The sequence below is a fragment of the Aphelocoma coerulescens genome, chromosome 17 (assembly GCF_041296385.1).
Source record: "Aphelocoma coerulescens isolate FSJ_1873_10779 chromosome 17, UR_Acoe_1.0, whole genome shotgun sequence".
NCBI lineage: Eukaryota > Metazoa > Chordata > Aves > Passeriformes > Corvidae > Aphelocoma > Aphelocoma coerulescens.
Genome location: NC_091030.1, coordinates 5,490,073 through 5,506,489, shown reverse-complemented (window position 1 = coordinate 5,506,489; position 16,417 = coordinate 5,490,073). Strand labels below are relative to the sequence as shown.

Here is a 16,417-nt window from a genome sequence, read left to right as displayed (position 1 = left end):
CCCGCACTGAAATCTGCTATCCCTGCCCACCCACAGCCCAGGGGTCGGGCAGTGCTGCAGGATCTGCTTTAGGTTGTGTCGTGGCAGGAGGCCTTTACCCTCTGATGGACCTTACAGTTATCCCTTCCCTTCTCTAATTGTATTAAGTCTGCAGGATGAAATTTTTGAGAGGATTTTGACTTAAAAATTCGTTTTTCAATATGACCCAAGGCTTCACTCAAAAGGAAATTCCCTGCCATTGCCATGCTAAAGTATTTACAGCCAAACCACAAAAATTATGCCGCTATAGTTATGCCAGCATGAGCTTCCACCTGAACAACAAGCTGGGATACTTCCCCAGGCAGCCAAAGCCCTCGGAGCCCACAGAGCCTTTCCCGGTGCGCTTTTCCCCACCAGCGCTGTAGCTCCAACCCTGCCTTCCTGCGGCCTCCGCGACTCCTCCCAGGAAGTCCCAGCGGCAGATGAAGCCTTTCGGGCAGGGAAAGCAGAATGCGTGCCGGGGCAGCCTGGGCGGCTCTGCCTGGCTTTGCAGCGTAAAGCAGCGCGGCGCAGCTCGATGTAAGTTGGTTTTGTCCCCGCTCTCCCTCTGGCAGCTGCTTTTTCCCCAGTGTCAGCTCCTGCTGGCGCTGCTGCTGCTCCCGCCCTGCACCCGCCCTGGTCCTGCACCCCTCCTGGGCACATCCAGGGACAGCCGTGTCCCCAAAGCCTCCCGGGTGCACCCCCGAGCTGCCAAGTGGGGGGCTTGGGGAGCACCGGGATGGAGGAGACGGCTGCGACCCGCGGGCTGGAGGTGGTGAGTGACCAGTCCCCGAGGTGACCTTCCGGTTGTCACCTCCAAAATCCTCTGCTCAGTCCAGTGCAGCCTTCCAGAGTGAGCGGTGTCCCGGTCGGCTGCTCCCTGGTGCTGCCCCCAGCCCTGTGCACAGCTCTTACACAGCTCTGTAGTTTGCTGCTATCTGATAAAGCCTTTTTTACTGCCACACTTTGATTCTGTCCCCTGCAGGGTAGGTCCCCTCATTCCAGGACTCCTTTGCTTTGCATCTCAAAGCAATGTCCCCCCACATTTCAGTGTCATGCGAGCACAAGGTGGAGATTTCACAGTCATGAGCAATATGATGCTCTGGCTTCCCATTTTTCCATATATTGTGCTATTTTTTCCCACTTGGCAAAAAGATGTAAAACCCCACTGGTCTCAGCTGGCAGCTGCTTTGCACTTATTTTAGAAATAACAAAAAATGCAGACACTGGGGACTCACATCCTGCATGTAAGCATGGACAGTGCCCTCAGGAGTACTGAGAGCTTATCTGTGGGCTGGTCAGCTTCAAACCTGTTTTAATTAATTTTTTTGGCACATGGGTAAATTAATTCATGGCTGGTCATAATAAAGGTCCATGCATCCTCCAGCCTCATTGCTTTTATCTCAAGTACCTAACAAGAGAGTCACTTATTTTAGCTTAAATACTTTTTTTAATTTTTAAGTGATGCTTAAACATTAGAATAGTTGAAGAAACCTGAGGTGAAGGAAGAGGCTGCATTTTAGACACAGAAATTAACTTGTTTGGGGCCTTGAAGGAAAAATAATCACCAAAATCACTTTAGAGATAGAAGGTGACACCCTGTTAATTGGAATAAAACTTGTGACTAAATCAGAGCTGCAGCAGCTGAGAGGCCAGAGATTCTCCGTATGGGCCAGGAAGGTAAAGGTGCTGCAAGGGAGGAAGGGTAGAGGCAATTTCCTGGGATCAATGACACTGGATGGGGAGCTGATGCTGAGTACCAAATTCCCAGAGGATGCCCTCTTGCTGGTGTCCGTACCACTCTCCTCGGGGCAGAGGAAAGTGGGGGAAGCGTGGATTGGGAGAGAGGAGGCAGAAGTCATGGTTGGCCTTGTGATCCTGATTCTGTGTGTCATGGGCACAAAGTACAGCCCCAGCACTGCTGGACATTGCAGTGATGACACACAAAGCAGCTCATTTTGCCTTTTCCTCTCTGTGGCAGAACAACCTCCACTTTGGGTCTGGACCTGCCCCATCCCAGGTACACGTTTTCTTTAACCCTTGAGCCCTCAAGAGTTGTCTCAGCCCTCTCCTTTGTCTCCGGGGAATTGCAGGTCTGTGCCTATAGGAGTGAGACAGCAGGAGCCGTGGCATGCTCAGGAGAGCAGGACCATCCCTGTGTCACTTCTTGCTGGAGAGGAACAGCAGCGCTGGACATAGATCGTGCTCCAGAGAGGTATGGAATGCCCAGTGGGACTGTTCCTGGCTGGCAAACTGCCCAGGGCCACTCACCTTGGCAGCAAGAGCAGACAGAGCACATCAGGAAAAGCCACTTGGGTGCAACTTCCTCTGTGCCTGCTTTTTTCCGGGGAGCGTGTTTAAGGGATCCTCATAAGCAAGGGGATATCATTCATAGAGGAGAAGGCTCCTTGTTTGTGGGGTTGCTTCATCTGATGGTCTCGATTAGAGCCTCTTGGCTCGTAAAGTACTTGGAAAATATCAGCATCCCACTCAGAGATCCCAACATGCAGAGCAAGGCAGTCACACACAGACACCAGAGTCAGTGGTGGAAGATCATGGATGCCAAGTCTTCTGCATTGGCATTCAGCTCTCCTGTGTGGCTGCCAGGCAAACTGCACCTGGAGAAGCACATCTTTCTATCTGGGGACCAGAACAGGCTGAAACAGATTTGAGGTCTGCATGGTCCTGAGCCTGTGTTGCTCTCCATGGCAGCATCATGGCTGGGGATAGGACGGGATGGAGGGGACATCAGAAAAAGAAAGTATTTGTTATTTCTGTTCCTGAAGCAGACAAGGCCTTTCCTCAGAACTGGGAATTTAAAGGCTTGAGGCACCTTCTTCCCACCAATCCCCATGACACTTGTTCATCTGTTAAATTCTCTGGCCTGTGGCCTGCAGCAGCCTCACCTTGCAAGAACAGCACTGGAGCTGTTAATATTTCACCTCCAGCTGTCTTTTATTTCCCAAGCCACAAATCCTTCTGCTCCCACCCAAATCAGCTCAGGCACCAGGTCTTGTGACTGTAACCGCCATGAGCTTGTACAAAAAGAGCAAAGCTGGGCTGAGGGAGAGGAGAGAGGCTGCCCGGGAGCCAGTGACTTCTGCTTGCCCTTGGCTGGCTGCCTGGCACCACGGTGGACAGGAGTCCACCTGGTGCCCTCTGAAACACAGGGCTCTGGCTCCTCAACAGGGTGTTTGCAAAGATCCCCAGTAAAGCCTGAAGCTGTATAAAATCTAAGGACCTCAGCACAAAACATCCTTGGGGCACTACCCAAATTCAGGTGCAGTGCTGTGGGAACAGCAGAGGCGAGCAGGCAAGTGGGGAGTTCCTGCTGCAGCTGAGTGTTGGGAGGAGGCTGACCTGGTATCCCCCCCACCATCCTGGCACAGCAGAGCACAGACCCCCTCATGTCCCAGCTCTCCATCTCACCTCAGCTGCTTTCATATGCCTTCCTTGTTTCAGTTCAAATGTATTTTATTTGCTGTGGTGACAATGGTTTTCTGACTCATTGCTTTAGGGCTGCCCTCCTCATGCCCCCACACTGGCTCTTCGTGGTGCACTGAGCATCATTTGTCTCCAGTTTCCAGCCCCTTCCCTGTCTGGGTACTTTTTTCCTGCACTGCTGAGTTATTAAACTCTGCCTCTGCCACTTTTCATCATCCTCATGATGAATTCCCCATCAAGCACATCTAACTTTCTCCCACTATGCTTATCCATCTGTAAGGAGGGTTTTGCATTCAATGTTTCCTACTGTCTTTCTTTACACTCCCCTGAGCCATGATGTACATGGAAATTGCAAACCAGTCACGGCATGGTACCTCAGTGTCTCTGTACATCACACTGACCTTTGGGCTGGGCTCTCTCTTGCCTGTACCTAGTTACTTCTGGGGTTTGACATGAACTTGAAATACAAAACCCTGCACATTTTATAGCATCTAGGGCAAGCCCCCTCACCAAGCACTTCATTGGGACAGAAGAGTATCTACTTCTGCTATTTCATAGAGCAGCATGGAATAAAGTTTGTTCTTCTAGGAAAAGGGGCCATTTCATGGCTTGTAGAGTAAAAAGGTCCTTCCCATGAAGATGGAGAGGTTATGGCAGGTAAAAGCCTAAGGTCTGGGGTCCTTGGCCTGGGTGTTACAGCCTGGCTGACCTTGACCCCATGACTAATCCCAGCAGGTTTAAGGCATTGCCACCTCCCTAGTGAGTGTACAAAAGCTTCTTTTGTTCATCTCTTTTCCCAATTCTTGTTGAAACTTGTAAGTGAAAGCAGAAACCACTGCAACAGCATTACTGCTCTAAGGTCAGTCAGGAACAGCCCATGAAACAATAGTGAAAGGCACACCTTCTGTTGGGAAAAACTTCCCTAGAGACGCCACAGCCCCTTTATGGCCTCCTTGACATGAGTAAAAGCTTCAAACTCGCTTTCTTTCTCTCTGCAGGCAAAAATGTCCAGGCCAGTGCAAGCTCGGAGGCTGGAGGGAATAGATAAAAATATCTGGTGAGTTAAAAGAATATCTGGTTTACCCAGGTGGTAGATGTGGTTTTAGGGATCCTAAAATCAGATTGAAACCACAGCAGCCACACAGCACAGAGCAGAAGTTTCCCTCGACTGCTTTGTATATGTTCAGGAAGCACATCAGAGCAAGTTTGTCCCGGAAGACTTTACCCTGAGTCAGTTCTGTACCTGCTGCTCTCACTTTATGCTATATCAGGTATTTTGCAATACCAGGCAGGCAGAAGCATCACCCTCCCTCTGACTCATCCACCCAAATGATCCCAGTGGCACCCAAATCTGAGCCAAGTGTTTGCTGCACACTGGCTGCAGCCTGGCACCTGCTCCAGGCTCACCCTGGGGCACTGCAAGCAGAGAGGCAGGTGAAGGGCTGCTGCAAATGCCATTCCCATCCTGCCAGACACAATGTGGCATTGGGAAAGTTGCATGTTGGAAGAAGAGATTTAAACGGCCTTTCCCAAAGTTCCATGCTGTGCCTGGGTTCGAGCTACAAACTGCCAGTGAGCTTCCTCTTGTTAGGTTTGAGTTGAGCAGCGAGTTCAGCCCACCTTGCCCTCTGCAGAGGCCTTCACAGTGTCTAGTTGCTAAATTTTGCAGAGCTGGTATGAACTTGAAAACCTCCAAGTCCCCTTCTGCTCAGTCCAGTGTGATCAGAAACACCACAGGCTTTCAGCTGTGACTACACACTGACCACTGGAGCTGTTTCCTGGGAGAATAAATTAAAACCATTCCCCCAGTGCAATAGTTCATCACCCTTGGTTTAATTGCAACAGGTCTGAAATGACCTGTGCTTGGTCCTGCCTGCCTGTGAGCAGCAGGATGGCTCTGCAGGAGGGACACCAACCCCACTCCCTTCCAAAGGGATGCTGCAAGCAGACCCGGTGCCAGCACACTGCCCAGACCCTCTGAAAGTGCTTTTCTTTCCCTTCTCTCCAGGGTGGAGTTTGTAAAACTGGCTGCTACCTACTCCAAGGTGAACCTGGGCCAGGGCTTCCCCGACTTCCCTGCACCAGACTTTCTGACAGAGGCATTCACGAGAGCCCTCGGCGGGGGGAACCACATGCTGCACCAGTACACCCGTGCCTTTGTGCGTGGACAGATCCCCCTCCCCAGCACTACCCCCTCACTCCCCATCAGCCCTGGCTGCTTCAGAGCTCATCAGGCAGCAATAAATGGGAAGAAACATGAGGCAAAACACACATCCAGCCTCGACCCATGCCCACTGTTCCCAGGGCTGTAACTCCCTGCTTTACTGGGATGTTTGAAGCAGCTGGGCTGGAAGATGTCTCACAGGGCTCTTGGCTTCCCAGCCTCCTTCCAGGGGTTTGTCCTTGGTTTAGGAGTCTTCTGCAACCCAGTTCCCACCCTCCTCTCACCCCACAGGGCCACCCACCTCTGGTGAAGGTCCTAGCCCAGTTTTTTGAGAAGCTGCTTGGACGAGACGTGGATCCTATGACCAATGTGATGGTGACTGTGGGGGCATACCAGGCCCTGTTCTGCTGCTTCCAGGCTTTAGTGGATGAAGGTGATGAGGTAAGCCAAGATTTAAGCAGGCTGGTTTTTATTGTCCTTTTCCAAAGCAAAACCAGTTTTGCAGTACTTGAGGTTCCAAAAGAAGAAATCTGCTGCAGAGCACTGCTTCATTTCTGCATAAAGCAAAACGACCCTTTGTCCTGAGTGGTGGTGTCCTTCCTGACACTCCCCACAATGCAGGTTCTCCATTACAGTAATTAAGGGATTAAAATGTCCTGTCCCTCCCATTGCTCTCTGCACTCCTCAGGGAAGGTCTGAGCAGGACCAGGAGGATGCTGACATGTCCCTTTCTTCCAGGTGATAATCATTGAGCCCTTCTTCGACTGCTATGAGCCAATGGTGAAAATGGCTGGTGGGACACCTGTGTTTGTCCCTTTGAGACCGGTGAGTGGGTGGAGAAGGGAAGAGTCACAGCACAGTCAGCAAAGAAGTGAGTGGTAAGCAAAGTGCAGAGGTAGCAAAGCAAATCAAGATTCCCCTGTGTTCTCTCTAGAATCCTCCAAAAGATGGAAAATTGATGTCTAGTGCAGACTGGCAGCTGGACCCAGCTGAACTGGCTTCTAAATTCAGTGAACGGACAAAAGCCATTGTCCTGAACTCACCCAACAACCCTCTGGGCAAGGTAACACCACTGGCCATGCTGGGCCCTGGAAGCTGCTGGGGTACTGCAGCCACATTTGCAGTGCAGCAGTGACTCAACTTTCCTTGCACACGAGGAAAGTGGGTGTTGTGGGGGCACCACACGCTGTGCTCAGTTGCCTGGTGTTTTTGAGCCTTTTGTGCCAGCAGTGCTTTTGCCCTCTTAGACCACTGCAGCCAGCTCCTGCCCACCCTGGCATGGGAGATGGTGCCAGGAGGATACACAACCTTCAGGGACAAGCAGGGGCAGGCAGGGGCTCAGAAATGCCCGTGCTGTATCTGTGCCGCACTCTGTGCCTGCTGCAGGTGTTCAGCCGCGGGGAGCTGGGGCTGGTTGCAGAGCTGTGTGTGAAGCACGACGTGCTGTGCATCAGCGACGAGGTGTACGAGTGGCTGGTCTACGACGGGAAGCAGCACATCCGCATCGGTACCGGGCAGGGCAGGGCTGGGGGCTGCTCGGGGCAGGGAGTGGGGATTTCACTGCAACCCACTGGAAATCCCAGGGGCTGCCTGCATGCACAGCTGTACTAGGCATGAATCCCCGCTGGAAGTATTTTGTTGCGCTTCAATCTCAGCCTCCAAACCAGGTCCTAAATAGAAGCCCTGACTTCAGAGCCAGTCAAGAGGGGAGATCTAGAACAAAAAGCCCCTTGGCTCCAGCGAAACTGATGGTTTTCCCATGCTTTGTAAAGCCACCGTTTTCTGAGTGTCTATAGTTTCAGGAAATACATTTCAACACGATTTCAGCCTGTTCTTCCAGTTGCAGTAACATGCCATCACCTTGATGCAGGGTGATGGTGCTTGGCATCTCCAGGAGCCCCTGGGGCTGAGTACATGCCTGTGAAAATGTTTAATTAAAAGAAGATCCTCTTGAGAAACCTGGCTGCCTGCTTGGGATGTGCTTTGAGGCTCATCCAGGTGAAAGATGTGCTGTGAACACAAGAGATCACCATGGATTATAGTGGGCAGAGAGCTCCCACGTGCCATTAATGCAGCCCAGAAAGGAGCATGCTGAGCTCTGCCATTGGGATTTCTCTCCTTTCATTGCCAGCCAGCTTGCAAGGGATGTGGGACCGCACGGTGATCATCGGGAGTGCTGGGAAGACCTTCAGTGCCACTGGATGGAAGGTGAACACCCCCTGTGGCACCTCGTTCTGTCCCCATCCCTGCCCCTTTGCCATAGCACAGCACCAGGGACACTGCTCAGCTTTGAGCCTCAGGGTCTGAAAGTACCAAAGGTGCTTTATAGAAGTTCTGTCTGGAAAATACAATGAAACCAGCACAGGCAAAGAAAGGGGAGCCTGAGCAGGTACCCAGAGACTCACCACCTTCCTCCTCCTCTCCTGGCCACAGGTGGGCTGGGTTGTGGGACCCAACAGGCTGCTGCAGCACCTCCGTACTGTGCACCAGAACTCAGTGTACCACTGTGCCACAATTGCTCAGGTAAGGCAGCTCCCTGCACCTGGCCCTGCAATTCCCAAACCCCCAGAGCAGGGGTAAGAGATGGTCCTCTCTGCCTACAGTTGCCCCATATCAGGGAGAAAGGGGAGTGTCCAGCCTGCCTGGGGTATATTCCTTATCTTGCATTGAGAAATCTAAGGGGCAGTTTGGAGGGGCTGGAGGCAGAGAGCTCTGTGAATTGCAGGAACTTCAGTTCCCAAGAAAGCCCTGACCATCTTCCCACTGGGCACTGGCTCCTCTCTCCTTACAGGAGGCTGTGGCTCAGGGTTTCCAGAGGGAGCTCATGCTCTATGGAAAACCAGAGAGCTACTTTGTCCAGCTGCCCAAGGAGCTGCAGCAGAAGAGAGACTGGCTGGTCCAGAGCCTGGATGGTGTGGGGATGAAACCCATCATCCCTGAGGGCACCTACTTCCTGGTGGCAGACATCTCCCAGTTCAGTGAGTCACCTGCAGTCCTGCCCAGGTGGGCTGGGTGTGGTACTACTGGCAGGGACAGGAACCTGCATAAATCATCATCAAAGCAGGGATGGACTGCATGTTCTCCATCCAAGCTGCAAGGATGTGGGTTTGGGACTCAGCTAAGGCACCTGGCAGCTGCCCCAGCCTCTGTCCTGCTGCGCTTCCCCTCCAGAATCTGATGTCCCCGAAGTCCCCAACTCAGATGAGCCCTACGACTACAGATTTGCAAAGTGGATGGTCAAGAACAAGGTAAATGGGCCTGGCTCTTCCTGCTGCCTTTGCCCTGGGTGGGTTTGTACCCACTGTGCTGGCTGTGCCCACCCAAGCTCATGGTTGGGGGGTGTGGAGTTCACCCACACTGGGACACAGCAGGCTGCAGGCCAGCCCCAGAGCAGAAACCTCTGCTCTACATGCTTCCTCTTCCCAGGGACTTGCTGCCATCCCGCTCTCCGCTTTCTACAGCGAAGCCCACAAGAACAACTACACCAATTTCATCCGGTTCTGCTTTGCAAAGGTGAGATACGTGGCAGCACAAAGGAAGGCAAGGTTGGGAGTAATAATCAGGGCTGGTTTAATGAGAGAAATGCCAAGAAGAAATGCAGGATGCTTTGGGTATTGGAGCCCCATCATGGCATTGCAGCTGGAGCAACCCCTCCTGCAGACACATGAGCTGAGCTGGGGCAGCAGGTGTGCCAGGGCCACCCTAAACTTTGTCCTATCAGTATCCTACATTTCTTGGCCAAGGCAGGGACTTTCTAGGTGTCCCTTTAGCTGCCCAGTGGCTGTGCCTGTCCCACAGATGGCTGTGTCTGTCTCACACTGAACCTGCAATGCTCAGGAATGAGAACAGGATTTTTGTACCAACAATGGCTGCAGTGAAGGGAAGTGGGATTTGGCTGAGACCCACTGACCAAACCTGTGGTATTTTTTAGGAGGAAGCTACACTGAAGGCAGCAAATGACATATTGCAAAAATGGAAACAGGAGAAAACCAGCTCCTGAATACACTGGAGAGAGAACCAGACTCTCCTTGGTCCTCATCTGCCCTGACTGCTCTTCTTCTTCACTTGTCTACAAACGTTGATATGTTCTTACTTCTGTGCTTTCAACATTTTCTGTCAAATGGTTAAGTTTTTCCAGGCCCAGGGCCTGGGGGACGCTTTCAGTCACTGTGAGATGATTGCAAGAAGTGAGACTTTGTGTGCACTGACAGTATTTGACATTTCTTACATGTAAAGACTTTGCTAATCAGTTCTGGGATGTGTCCAGCAACACACAAGGTAAGGATGGCTCCTGGGGTCTGTCTCACCACCAAATTCTGAAAAGGTGTTTCAGGACCTACCTTTAAGGCTGTGCTGGAGGGTTAGTATGGCTTGTCTTGCTCCACATCCCCACTCAGGGCAGCATTTCCACTGGCACTCATGTTCCCACAGGAGTGGACAGTATCACCAGCCATCAGTAAGGTGAATCCTATGATCCTAACTGTAATAAACCCAGTGAAATGACATTTCCCATCATAAACTATTTTCCCACTATTTTTTTCTGTGCATCTCTGGGCAAGATGACCACACAATTGTTTTCCCCCCAGGAAACAGGCTTTCACCAGTAGCCTGGCTATTGTCAAACCTTCCAAATTACTCCTGGAACTTTTTCAGGGCTTGGCAGCATTGTCCAGGCTGCAGAGCAAAACCTTCAGGCCTTTGACAAGTGCACACAGTGGCAGGGGAGGACAGGCACCGTGGCCTTGGCTGCTCCTGCTGCGGGTGACCACCACAACCTCCCACCCACTGGGCTGGTGGGGTAACATGAGCGGTGTTGAAGAGGTAATTCTTGCATCAGTGTCGATTTTCAGCCTGGATAAGAGTGTAAAACACCGTCATCAACCATGTGGGAGTCAGTGCAACAGACTGTGATGAGTGTTTGTAGCAGTTAAATTATTAAAGTGGAATTACTGCAATCATGGAAGAGTAAATGTCTCTGTAATGACTGCAGGACTGATGGAGCTCTCCTTGAGAGCTGCCTCACCTGTGCTGGATCCTGAGGCAGTGGCTGCTTGTCTCAGGCTGGTGGGGAGACCTCTGCAGGTTTTCCACATTGGGCTGCGTCTGGCGGTACCAATCCCCTTGGAGCGAGAGAGGGAAGGAGGCAAACCCCCACCTGCCTTCCTTGGTGTCCCATCTCACCTGCTTGCACAGCCTGGGTGGGTGAGGGCGCTGCTGAAAGCCCTTTTGCACCGATATATGTGCGCCAAACACGAGGAGACTCGCAATTGCCGGAACGGAGAGAGGGCGGAGCGACCGGAGTGACCGGAGCGCAGAGCACCGAGCGCGGAGCCCCGAGCGACCGGAGCGCGGAGCGACCGGAGCGCAGAGCGCCGAGCGACCGGAGCGCCGAGCGCAGAGCCCCGAACGACCGCAGCACAGAGCACCGAACGACCGGAGCGCAGAGCGCCGAGCGACCGGAGCGCAGAACACCGAACAACCGGAGCCCCGAGCGACCGGAGCGCAGAGCGCCGAGCGACCGGAGCGCAGAACACCGAACAACCGGAGCGCAGAACACCGAACAACCGGAGCCCCGAGCGACCGGAGCGCAGAACACCGAACAACCGGAGCGCAGAACACCGAACAACCGGAGCGCGGAGCGACCGGAGCGCAGAACACCGAACAACCGGAACCCCGAGCCCCGAGCCCCCGATCCGGGGCTGCTCCCGCCCGCGGGCGGCGCCCGCGCCCTCCGGCCAATCAGCAGCGCGGGGCGCGGCCCGGAGCGCGGGGAAGATGGCGGACGCGGAGAGCGGCGTGGGGAAGCGGCGCAGGGGCGCGCAGGTGGGCGGCGGGCCCGGGGGTGCCTCGGGTCCGGCTCTGAGGGCAGCCCGGCGGTAACGCGCGCTGTCCCCCGCAGGTTGAGGACAGGAAGGTGGACTGGCGGCGCTGGAAGCAGGAGAGTAAGGAAGGCCGGGCACACGCGGGGGCTGGGGCGGTCGCTGCGCGGTGTTTAACGCCAGGCGCTGTTCTCCGTCCCAGGGAAAGCAGAGAAGAAGAAATGGAAGGAAATGAAGCTGCTAAAGAAACTGGAGAAACAGCGGATGCGGGAGCTGGCAGAACAAGAAGCCCAGAAGCAGAAGGAGCAGAAGGAAGACAGAGGTGATGCCGCTGTGACTCGGTGGGGAGACCTGGGTGGAAAGTGCAAGAAAAGCTGGCTGTTAAAAGGCAGTCAGTGTTACTGTCGGTAGGAAAGGTGTTACTTCATCGATCCGATATGGATCAGTCCACATGCTCAAACAGGCACGAACATGGTGCAGCAATCACTGCATGAGAGATCTTTCCTTAAGAGAAAACCTGTGATTAAATCTAAGAAACAGAGGTTGCTTTTCCCCCACCACGAGTGCAGCTGAAGCAGTAAATGTGACGCTGTACATCAGCTATGAGGCCGCGGCTCTCTCTCATGTCTCTGCTCCCCAGGCCGTCACCACACGCTGAGCGTGGCTCTGCCCGGCTCCATCCTGAACAACGCGCAGTCGCTGGAGCTGCGCACGTACCTGGCGGGACAGATCGCCCGGGCCTGCGCCATCTTCTGCGTGGATGAGATCGTGGTCTTCGACGAACATGGAGAGGATGTGAAGTATGAATAAGACTGAAGGAGAGCATGCTTAGATTAGATTTTAGGAAGGAATTCCTCCCTGTGGGGGTGGTGCGGCCCTGGCACAACTTGCCCAGAGAAGCTGTGGCTGCACCATCCCTGGAAGTGTCCAAGGCCAGGTTGGACAGTGCTTGGAGTAACCTGTGATAGTGGAAGGTGTCCCTGCTCATGGCAGGGGGTGGAACAAGATGATTTTTTAAGTTCCCTTCCAACCCAGGCCGTTCTGTGATTCTCTGAAGGAAGAGCCATCTTGTTCTGCACAATATTTCCTCTCAGCTTTCTGTTCCTTCACTCTTTTATTAAGCTAAGGCCAGGAACAAACTGCATGTACCTCTCCCCAGTGCCAGGATGATGGGGACCACTGTACCACAGGGAAAAAGATGTTGACTTAACTGCCCTGGCAGCTCGGATCATTTATCCCAGCATGGGGTTGACAAAGCAACAGGAGGCCAAGTTCTCTTGTACCCTTAAACCTTGCTGAGGAGGGACAGGACACTCCTGTATCCTTAGAGAAGATGCTTTCCTATCCTTCAGTTTTTCACTTGGACCTGTACCTGGGTTAACTGGCCAATCCATGCAATCCTGCAGCATCAAGCTCAGTAGCATTCAACTGCCAGGTCAGATTAATACATAAAGACCAAAAAACAAAACTGAAAAAGATACTTGGCTTATGGAAATAGTTCCAAGGATGATTTGTTAACAAACTGCCTCTGGAGCAGCCCTTTTACAAGGGTTAGACTGGAGGGATGTGCTGCTATTTTCAGATTAAGAAGCAAGGCTTGGTCTTCTGGAGACCTGACCAATCTCATGGCAAGTTCACAAGCTGCTTGCTTTCACTTTCAGGAGCGTGGAAGGGGATTTTGAAGGAATTGGGAGAAAAGGCAAGGCTTGTGTGCAGCTGGCTCGGATCCTGCAGTACTTGGAGTGCCCTCAGTAAGTTTGCTTTTCTCTATACTCAGCTGCTTTGAGTCAGAACAGGGCTAGAATTGAAATACAGATTCCATAAAAATACTTTTTCACATTTCACCTTTCTCTGGCGACAGGTACTTGAGGAAATCCTTTTTTCCAAAACATGAGGATCTGCAGTTTGCAGGTAAGATCCAGTTGTCTCTCTCCTTCCTGAGCTCTGGCCCGTTATGTGTGGGACAACCAGGACTTTTCCCCATTTCAGCGCTGGACCTGGGAGGGAAGGAGCATGGCAACACCTGCACCTGTGTTTTCCCCTCAGCACCTCTTTGCTCTGTGCTGTTCTAGGGCTGCTCAACCCCCTGGACAGCCCCCACCACATGCGGGTGGACGAGGACTCGGAGTACCGGGAGGGCATTGTGCTGGACCGGCCAACGAAGCCAGGCAGAGGCTCTTTTGTTAACTGTGGGATGAGGAAGGTGTGTGTTACCCACAGATGCTCCAACAATTTCCCTTGTCTCTCTGGCAGATTTGAAGCAGGCAGGGTGGGCACTGCTGGGTGTCTGAAGGCTGCAGTGGGCCGGTGGGGGTTTAAGGCTGTTGCTGTCTTGTTCCTTCTGACTTTGCAGTGTTTGTGGCTTCCCAAGCCCCTGGCAGGCCCTGCCCATTCCAGCACATAATTGCTTTACTGCTGCAGCTGAACCTTTGAGTAGCAAAATAAGCTTCAGACTAATGACCAAGCCCCTGAGCCACAGAGCTCCTCATTCCAGCTCCAGGCCAGAATAGACCCCCACTTCCTCAAAGGATTCCCTTCCTTCCCTGCCTTCCCCAGCCCTTCCAGAATGTCTGGTGCTGATGGTGACTGTCACTGCAGGAGGTGCAGATTGACAGACAGCTGAACCCCGGTCTGCGAGTCACTGTGCGCCTGGAGGAGCCCCAGAATCCAGGTAATCCATGGCTCCAGTAGCATCTGGGAACTTCCGTCCTGCAGGAGCAGGTCCTTCCTTATGACAGGTTTGAAGGTACCCAACAGCTCTGCATGTTCCCTTCACACACACATTTAGTAACACCCTTACCATGCCTCCCTCGATAACTGGAAAGAACTAGCAGCTCTTTGACCAGCAATAAACAGCCCAAACACACTCACACATGCTTTCCAGAACTCACAGAATTTCCAGAATACTTTTTCACATTCTGGAAAAAGGGAGGGTGATGTTGCACACCAAGTCAGTGCCCTGTTCCTGGAGAAACTGCTGTCTGTGGCTGGTCAAATCTCACCAGACCACAGGGGCTGTTAAACCTCTCTGCTTTCTTTCAGAAGCCAAAGTGCGCAAAGGCACCGTGGTGTCCTCGCACCACCCTCGGACAGTCTCAGGCTTGTACTGGGGTTACAGCGTCCGCCTGGCCTCCTGCTTGAGTGAGTATCTGCAGGGATTCTCTGCCTGGGCTTCCAGTCTCAGGCCTACTGGCTGCACACAGCTCTTTCCTAGAAATCTCCGTGTCTGACGGGCGGCTTACACATGCAGCCAGCAGCCATGTGGCAGTCAAATTTTAGGGCTGAAGCAAGGCATGAATCACTCCAGGACTCTGCCCTGTACCTCCACTCACCCATTGCTCCAAATGGCTGCACAGCAGCAAGAGATGAGTTGGCGCTCTTCTTCATTTCCATGATAACTGCATCCCACTCATTCACATCAGAGCTGCCAGTGGCATTTGAGTTCAAGAGCCCTGGAAAATTCTTTTCCTGTCTTCTGGTTGATTGGACCTCGTAGGAAGACTGTAGGCTAGTAGGGGGTGGTTTCCCGGCACCTATCTTGAGCTTTGAGGAAAAGGGTGTGGGAGACTTGCAGCAAGGGAATTATGTGGGAAAGAGGAATCATTCTGTCTCCAGATACACTTGTGGCACTGAAAGCAACTCCTTCTGCCACCACTCAACCATGGAGAGTTTTAGCCTGTCCAGAAGGCACATGGGTGAGGACATGGCAGTAGTAACCCCAAACTCTGTTTTCCAGGTGCTGTCTTTTCTGAGTGCCCGTTCAAGGAAGGCTACGATCTCTCTATTGGGACCTCAGAGCGGGGCAGCTCCGTGGACCAGGTCACTCTTCCCTCCTTCAGGTTTGTGTCCTGCCTGCTTGGTCCCACTCAGAGCTCCCAGTGAAGCTGTTGCAGGCAGCAAAGCAGGGGAAATACCCCAGGACAAGGCCAGTTCTTTCCCTGTTTCTCTGGAGTTGGTAGCAGGGACTGTCACATTGGCCAAGTGCGGTGGGGCTTTGGTAGGGAGGCAGCTGCAGTGGGCACTGTCAGCAATGGACACAGCTCCATGCTTCAGCAGCACACAGGAGCTTGGACACAGACCTAGACAGTCTCCCTCTCAACCTTGTCCTTGTGCTCTCCCCAGGCATGCCCTTGTTGTATTTGGAGGCCTTGAAGGCTTGGAAGCTGGGGTTGATGTGGACCCAAACCTGGAGGTCACTGACCCAAGTGTCTTGTTTGACTTCTACCTGAACACGTGTCCCAGCCAAGGCAGCAGAACCATCCGGACAGAGGTAGGGCTGATGGTGCTGGGTGTGCACAGGGCAGTGCTGGGTGTGTCTGCCTGTGGCAGTGACACACGTGGCCCAGGTGTGGTCTGACTGGCTTGGCTCTGCTGCAGGAAGCGCTGCTGATCTCTCTGTCTGCGCTGAGACCCCACATTGAGGAGGCTGTGAAGACACCCAGAGACAGCTGAGGGAAGGGAAACCACTGACCTTGCCCTTGGGGAGGCAGCTCTTCAAATGTAGGGTGCTGGGCAAGTCACTCCAGGAGCCTGGTGGGACCAAGGCACAGTGTGAAGCTGGCAGCACTGCCCAACCAGGCATTCACTGCTGCTGGGAGCAGCAAGTCTGTGCCCTCCTGCCTGCATGGTCCAGCCAAGGACTGGTTGCTGCTTCCCAGCAGCTGGGACAAGCTGGACACCAGACTTGGTCTCAGCAGCTCAGACATCTGGGGTGGGAATAAAGCAGTATGGAACCTCAGTTGCTGTGAACTCCAGATGTGTCTTGGTCTAGGCACAGTTGGTGCCTCTGGAGCGATGTGGCCTTCAGACTGAAAGAAAGTCAGAACTTAATCCTTATGTCAAGAACCTGTTCCTGCCTCAGCCTGACTTCCCCCAGCCCCCCTTCAAGGCTTCATCCCTCCCAACAGCAGGAAGGGCTGGAACTTCAGCTGGCCCTCAGCACTAAAACACATCATCTCATTACAGTTTGTCT

At 53.1% G+C, this 16,417-nt stretch overlaps 2 protein-coding genes across 2 annotated transcripts; both read left to right on the top strand.

Moving 5' to 3' along the window:
• The first annotated feature begins 436 nt into the window (after nucleotides 1-436).
• KYAT1 (kynurenine aminotransferase 1) lies at nucleotides 437-10,159 on the top strand. The gene is made up of 14 exons (XM_069032033.1): nucleotides 437-558; nucleotides 2,112-2,233; nucleotides 4,461-4,519; nucleotides 5,471-5,621; nucleotides 5,918-6,067; nucleotides 6,365-6,451; nucleotides 6,561-6,689; nucleotides 7,013-7,133; nucleotides 7,758-7,834; nucleotides 8,060-8,149; nucleotides 8,418-8,604; nucleotides 8,798-8,874; nucleotides 9,053-9,139; nucleotides 9,558-10,159. Exons 2-14 carry the CDS (start codon nucleotides 2,150-2,152, stop codon nucleotides 9,624-9,626), a joined length of 1,368 nt encoding a protein of 455 aa, XP_068888134.1. The 5' UTR covers nucleotides 437-558; nucleotides 2,112-2,149; the 3' UTR covers nucleotides 9,627-10,159.
• Nucleotides 10,160-10,260: 101 nt separating this feature from the next.
• On the top strand, nucleotides 10,261-16,183 carry SPOUT1 (SPOUT domain containing methyltransferase 1). Its single transcript, XM_069032035.1, has 12 exons — nucleotides 10,261-11,449; nucleotides 11,526-11,568; nucleotides 11,648-11,767; nucleotides 12,086-12,245; nucleotides 13,107-13,196; nucleotides 13,307-13,356; nucleotides 13,518-13,648; nucleotides 14,044-14,116; nucleotides 14,488-14,586; nucleotides 15,182-15,284; nucleotides 15,568-15,715; nucleotides 15,823-16,183. The coding sequence occupies exons 1-12, from the start codon at nucleotides 11,402-11,404 to the stop codon at nucleotides 15,895-15,897; spliced, it is 1,140 nt and encodes a 379-aa protein (XP_068888136.1). The 5' UTR covers nucleotides 10,261-11,401; the 3' UTR covers nucleotides 15,898-16,183.
• The last annotated feature ends 234 nt before the right edge of the window (nucleotides 16,184-16,417 follow it).

What these genes read in the sequence shown, in the direction of transcription:
- KYAT1 (XM_069032033.1), top strand. Translation starts at nt 2,150, where the DNA reads ATGCTCAGGAGAGCAGGACCATCCCTGTGTCACTTCTTGCTGGAGAGG. An exon ending in TCAGTGCCACTGGATGGAAG is followed by an intron (nt 7,835 to 8,059) that starts GTGAACACCCCC and finishes TCCTGGCCACAG; the next exon opens with GTGGGCTGGGTTGTGGGACC. An exon ending in GGCAGACATCTCCCAGTTCA is followed by an intron (nt 8,605 to 8,797) that starts GTGAGTCACCTG and finishes CTTCCCCTCCAG; the next exon opens with AATCTGATGTCCCCGAAGTC.
- SPOUT1 (XM_069032035.1), top strand. Translation starts at nt 11,402, where the DNA reads ATGGCGGACGCGGAGAGCGGCGTGGGGAAGCGGCGCAGGGGCGCGCAG. An exon ending in TGAGGATCTGCAGTTTGCAG is followed by an intron (nt 13,357 to 13,517) that starts GTAAGATCCAGT and finishes GTGCTGTTCTAG; the next exon opens with GGCTGCTCAACCCCCTGGAC. An exon ending in GGAGGAGCCCCAGAATCCAG is followed by an intron (nt 14,117 to 14,487) that starts GTAATCCATGGC and finishes GCTTTCTTTCAG; the next exon opens with AAGCCAAAGTGCGCAAAGGC.